Below are 6,262 nucleotides of genomic sequence, written 5' to 3' on the forward strand. Positions count from 1 at the left end.
TGTAATTCATGGGCTATACCTTGAAATATTTTCTTAGAAACAGTGACAGCACATTACCTTCATAAGTCATGACATGAAGCCCCATGGTATCGGTTTTAATTTACAAAACATAGTATTTGTTAAGATTTCCTCTTTCCCAGCACTGTAGTGACAGAGCTGAAACCAGACATCCTTTTCCAGCCAGGTGCCAGGGCCAGGTTCACCTTCACAACCAGCCCCCAGCTTGGGAACCCAACTCCTTGGCCTACAGGTTTGTGGGCCTGCTGGGCGTGTTGGAAAGCCTCTCCTTCCTGATGGTGTATGCAATTTGGGAAAAACTGATTTGTGTGCAGATAAGAGAGCACTTGACCTGCTTTCCTGCTAGAATCCTGAGCAAAGACTGCTCTCTACGATACACTCATTAAAAAAAGAAATAAACTGTAGGTGGTTACTCAAGGAAAGTGTCACATTTGCCATCTTAATCTGATTATATTATTGTCTCCATTTAGGTAGTTGTTCTGTCACCTGATGACCCTTCCTCACCCAAGGAGGAGAATCAGGAAAAGGAAAGGAGACCTGTAGGTTGAAATGGAAACAGACTCAAAAAAATAATAATACAATTAAATACCAATACTAATATAAAGTGCACAAAGTTATATTCAGCCCATATAATGGTTGTGGAGTGCCACAGCTCCAGTGAAAGCATGACAGTCATAATGAATGCGGCTTTTGCTCCTCCTCCTTGCTTCTGCACCTGGCTAACTTGAAACTGCTGAAGACCTTGATCACTATGGAAACCCATGTACTGGGGCTGGCCATGAACTAAAACAAAGTGTCTTATCAACTTTGTTCCCAGTAAATCGGGTGCTGTGGTCTTCTCAAAAACGCAGCTTTCCTGAATAGAAAATTTATTCTATTACTCTATCCCAGTGAAACCAGGACAATTATACACCTAAATGAGCTCTGTCCAGAGGGTATATATACAATTACATAGAAACTACATCCACCCTGCAGGAGCTCTGCCTTTTACCCCTTAACTACATGTAATAGCTATCAGCCCATATCACAGTGAATCACCACTGCTGGTACCACCTTAGTTGTGCCAGTCACATGGGAGGGCAATGCCTAAAGTAGAAGGCAATAGCAAAGTCTTGTAACCTGTCCAGAGAGATACAGTGACTTTCTTCTGCTAGATTGTGCTTGGCTCATAGGCCCATCATGAAAAATTAACTACGACGACACGAGAAATTACAAACCAGGTCTCAGCAAGTCATGACATTTTGCTGTGCTTAGAAGAGATGCCACAATTATTGAGCAGTGGGAAAGTGCTGAGATGGTTCTAATGGCATCTGCTGTTTCTTGATTGATGGAGCATAAACATTTCAGAAATACAAGCAGCAGCATTGCAGCCTCACAGCACCAGACAGCAACATTTACCAACGGTGACTGAGCTACTGCTATCAGTCACAAATTGCACATCTAGCGCAGGTTTATTCTGTTGGGGTTTTTTGAGCAATGTCATCTTTTGGATGAAGAGGCATTAGAAGCTTCACAAACACTGTCAGCTAATCACAAAATATTAGAGAAACTCTCTGCAGCTTAGTGGTTTTCCGTCACTTGCTCTAGATGTTAGGAATGAGTACATGAATACATGTATTAATATCCAGCAGCCTGTCGGGAGCCCTTGGCACACCACAAGCCTCTGTACTGCATTTGCCAGTCAAATTTGTCCGATACACTCATCATTCCCTAACAGTAACCTGTTGGCACGGGAGTCAGCATTGGAGTCTGCTTTTAAATGGCAATATCTCTCATTATGGTTCCTGACACTAAATTCTACCTAAGCCGTAAGTGGTATTTCATTTACAGGCCTGACACGGATGTGCCATTTATTTAGCTCACGTTTACACTCATCGATTTGAGCTACATTATGACTTTTTTTACAAAAAAGAACAGTCCATATGTGTGTTAAGCACTGCTCATATACACAGCAGGAGCACTCACTAATTTAATTTCTGCTAACTTCTGCCTGCTGCCATCCAGGTGGATGAAATGTGCCTTTCTGGACTCAGAGAGGCCCTTGTTCTGGGACAGAAACAGGACTGCTGGACCACAGGCTGGGTGGGAAGGGTGGCCAGGGTGGTAGCAGGAGGGATGTAAGGCAAAAAGGGAGAAAAAGGAAGAAAAACACTGGTGGAAGAAAAAAAGGGCTCCATCATTCCTTTTGATTGAGAACTTCCTACCTTCTCCCATTTCTCTTTTCTCATTCCTCTCCATTGGCCTTTTCCCTAACACACACTGCAAATCGGTGGCAGCAGCAGAGCCTGCCCCAGCAAGGCGGGAGCTGTGGGCAGTTGGGTGATACCCCCTGCACGCTGGAAGCTGCTCAAACAATGCCATGCAGCGATGTCTTCCCATGCTTCCCTAGGGAAAAACGCTGCAAAGACAGATGCTACTCTGGAAAAAATGAGTATCAAAGGGAAAGCCTTTGCCATCAAGACAAATAACATGCCAGGAAACTTTTATATAAAGACAAACAAATCTATGGGTGGGGACACCTCCCACCAGACCAGGTTGCTCAAAGCTTGATCCAACCTGGGCTTGAACACTTCCAGGGAGGGGACATCCACAACTTCCCTGGGCAAACTGTGCCAGGGTCTCGTATGTACTCTACTTTCTGATATGTTCCAAAAGACATGCCCCACTTTGCTGCAAGCTGTATCTATGCATTAAAAAAAGCCAGAGGAACTTAAACAGTGTCACAGCCTTAAGATTGATTCATGTGTTTGATCAAGAACTTACCAATTTTATGACAAATTACCAGTCAGTAAAATTTAATACAAAAAGTTGTATACTCCATGATCCTTGGGTAAAGCTTGTTATATAAAATGAGATTTTTCAGTATCAGTCTTTTTCCAACTATTTAATACAAATTTCTTGCAGGTTTTTTTTGCATTACATCATTTTTCGTTGCTTTTGAATTTCAGTGGCAACGTAATATATCTTTATATGGAGACTACCAAGAGAGTTTCTTTGGACAGAGAATAATTTTTATGCTGTTATTCTGCTGATTCCTATTATATTCATATACACATACATACTTAATATTTTATATCACTGCATTTTTGTAATGCCAATTGTCCACAAAGAACAAAATGCATTTAGGCTAAATTTCCCATCAGGTATTCCTGCACTAACTATGGAAAGAATTAACCTTAATTATCTGTGAAGCATCACATACACTTATGACACTCAGCAAGTAATAAGCCAAATTTTGAAGTTTCTTCAAAGCTCAAAATACATGGAGTCCTACATCACTATACTGGTGTGCAGCAGTCCTGAGGGTCTGTTACTATAGGAATGAGTCCTATACTCTTTCCAAGGTATAGGTTGATACATCCTAATTTTTTTTGTGTTTCTCCATCTCAGAAAGAGGTTAGAGCTGTGTGCCTCAGTAAATATCAGTGCACCTCAGCTATTCACTCAGTGTACTTTGCAATACCACAACTAGCAGACATCTGAAAAATCAACCCTTTGCAGAGGCTAAAATTGACTGCCATATTCTGGTTTTAATCAGTCCTGAAGTCAGCTTTTACTGAGTTTGATATGCCTGAGTGGAAACTGAGTAAGGGCTTCAGCATTTGGCCCAGTAAGGGAAGGAAAAAAAAAAAGTGAAGCCTCTCTTTATGAAAATATCAACATCACAGTATCTTCGATTCTCCATTGCCTGGCATCTAATTTAGTCACTAGACAAATCAAAGGAAACAAGTGTTCAGAAACACTATGTACTTCTATAACATCCTCAAGTTTCTCCAGCACTCCTTTATGCTAGGCTCAAGGGCTGGCTTTCCTTAAAATCCCCAGAAGATTCAGTTTGAACCAGAAGAGGATTAGCTGGCTGCGTAAGAAATCCCTGGAGAGGAACGCACAGAGCTGCAGTACTTTGCCAGGCAATGAGCACAACTCCAGCCCATAGCACAAACCAGGAAAGGTGCCGTCACCAGTAGATAAGCTTTAGAAAAAGGAGATGAAATAGTTTAATATATAAATGCCCACACACAGTGCCCACCCTGCCCCTCTGATGGGTGATATATGGCAGGAGAGAGCATGTCCACACATCTCCATTGCTTGGCATTGGACTGAGAACCAGCACAGCTGAGATGCCGCTCACATTTGTTCCTACCACCGAGGCAGTAACCTCCAGCAAAGAAGCAGTGCTGACAGCAGGGAGCAATACCTTCTAAAGACTACCAGAGATGTCTGCTTCAGTGTCCACAAAGCCTCTGGGGAAGCCACCCGGGTGGTCTTAATCACAGCAGGATCCTCTCCAGGCACAAGAATTGCTCAGGTTCACAATGGCAGAAGTGGCTAAAAGGTAGAATAAGCTCTTGTCCTACCCTACACCAGACGTTTCATCGTGGCACTCATGATTTAGACCTTTTAGGACCTGATAGAGCTTGGTCATGATGGACACTGGGAAAAGTATAGGCACAATGGGATTAGTTTTTTAACAAACGAAAAATGTATTGTGCTTTTGGAAAGAAATTCATAAATATTATGCTTCCATGGAGTAAAAACAGTATGTACGAGTATATTTTCTGCCTCAACTTAGGAAACGGGTTCCCAACTCCAAGATTACATAAATGTGTTAGTGAGCACAGTTTTGCACGTACATAATTCCTTCTTTTTCCCTGATGCATTTGCAGGTAAAAACTTCACTGACTTGTGCGTTAGTTCTTACATGTTTGTAATACATCTCTACCTGAACAGCAACAAATTATCAAAGCAGATTCTGTATAATCTATCAGATTGCTGCAGGGGAAAAAACAACCAATCAAACAAAAAAAAACCACAAACCCCAACAAACACTGATCTCACATTTAAAACTGTTTTCCTGACTTTTTCTCCCAAAAAATGCATAACATTAGTTGTGTAAAAACTATTCCATCGTATGAGGCATATTTTAAAGCCTCATATAAACAATGAAGCTTGTATGGCATCCTCAGAGCAAAGAATGTCCAAATATGGCTGAGAGTTAAGTACCCTGAGAATTAACTGCTCTTAATAATTTCACTGAAGTTTGTAAGTCCACATTTACCAAGAATCAGGAGAGAAATTAAGGGAAGAGAAAGTGATTAAACTCATTTTCCTGTACCATTCTCTAAAGATGTTGAGTTATAAACATCTTCCATATCTTGGATGCTGGAGGCGTCTGTTGAATCTTGGTCACTGACTACAATTCCTACTGAAGAAAGGCTAGAAATGAAGGAGTGCATCTTTTTTGCATAAATATCCCTAATGTTAAAATAAGGTAGGTCATTACATTTCTCTTTGCGATCATCGTTGCATTGGTCTGGATCAATAGCTTTTTGTTTTTGATAGTACTTAGAAAACTTATTGAAAATAATGGTGATTGGAAGCGCTACCACTAGTATCCCACAGATAATGCATAGGGTGCCAAGCAGCTTTCCAGCAAGTGTCACTGGGTAAGTGTCCCCATAACCAACAGTGGTCATGCTGATGGTCGCCCACCACCAGCAAACAGGGATGCTGTGCAGTTCTGATGAGTCATCATCTTTCTCCACTGAGTAGACAAGCACTGAAAAAATAGAAATCCCAACAGACAAGAACAAAAGCAGAAGTCCAACCTCCTGATAGCTATGTCTCAAAGTGGCACCCAAGGACCGCAGTCCCACAGAGTGTCTGGCCAGTTTCAAGATGCGAAATATCCTCATTAACCGCAGGATCTGAACCACTTTTCCCATATTTTCAATGTCTTCGCTTTCTTCTTCCTTTGTGTCCACAGCCAAAGTGGCATAAAATGGGATAATAGAGACAAAATCAATTATATTCAGAGGTTTCTTCCAGAACTTCTTCTGACTCGGAGCAGTGATGAGCCTGATCACTAGCTCACCAGTGAACCAGATGATGCACGTAATCTCCACGGCTTCCAGCACAGGGTCTTCAATCTCTCTGTCATTGGCGTCCGGCCTTTGAAACTCTGGCATGCTGTGAATGCACATGGCCACGATTGACGCCAGGACAACACTCAGGGATGACACGGCAATTAACTTGGCAGACAAGCAGTATGCAGGATTTTCCATTCTGACCCAGATCTTCTTTCTTATTTCACCAAAACACAGATTGTCAAACTTCTCCAGTTCTTTATCGAATATGGATGAGTCTTCATTAGAAGAGTCTATACTTCTATCATTGCTCTTTTGATCCCAGTCTTTCTCAGGACCTTCTTCTTTCCTTTCTTGGTACCGATTGCTGCAGCAGG

At 41.8% G+C, this 6,262-nt stretch overlaps 1 protein-coding gene across 1 annotated transcript in view; it reads right to left on the reverse strand.

Moving 5' to 3' along the window:
• Window positions 1–5,120: 5,120 nt before the first annotated feature.
• Window positions 5,121–6,262, reverse strand: part of KCNS3 (potassium voltage-gated channel, delayed-rectifier, subfamily S, member 3) — a 1,548-nt gene continuing 406 nt past the window's right edge. Inside the window, 1 exon segment of the mRNA XM_010181166.1 lies at window positions 5,121–6,262. This exon segment is cut by the window's right edge and continues 16 nt beyond it. Within this exon segment, the coding sequence (XP_010179468.1) occupies window positions 5,121–6,262 (1,142 nt within the window).

This window comes from Mesitornis unicolor, unplaced genomic scaffold (assembly GCF_000695765.1).
Source record: "Mesitornis unicolor isolate BGI_N332 unplaced genomic scaffold, ASM69576v1 scaffold42153, whole genome shotgun sequence".
NCBI lineage: Eukaryota > Metazoa > Chordata > Aves > Mesitornithiformes > Mesitornithidae > Mesitornis > Mesitornis unicolor.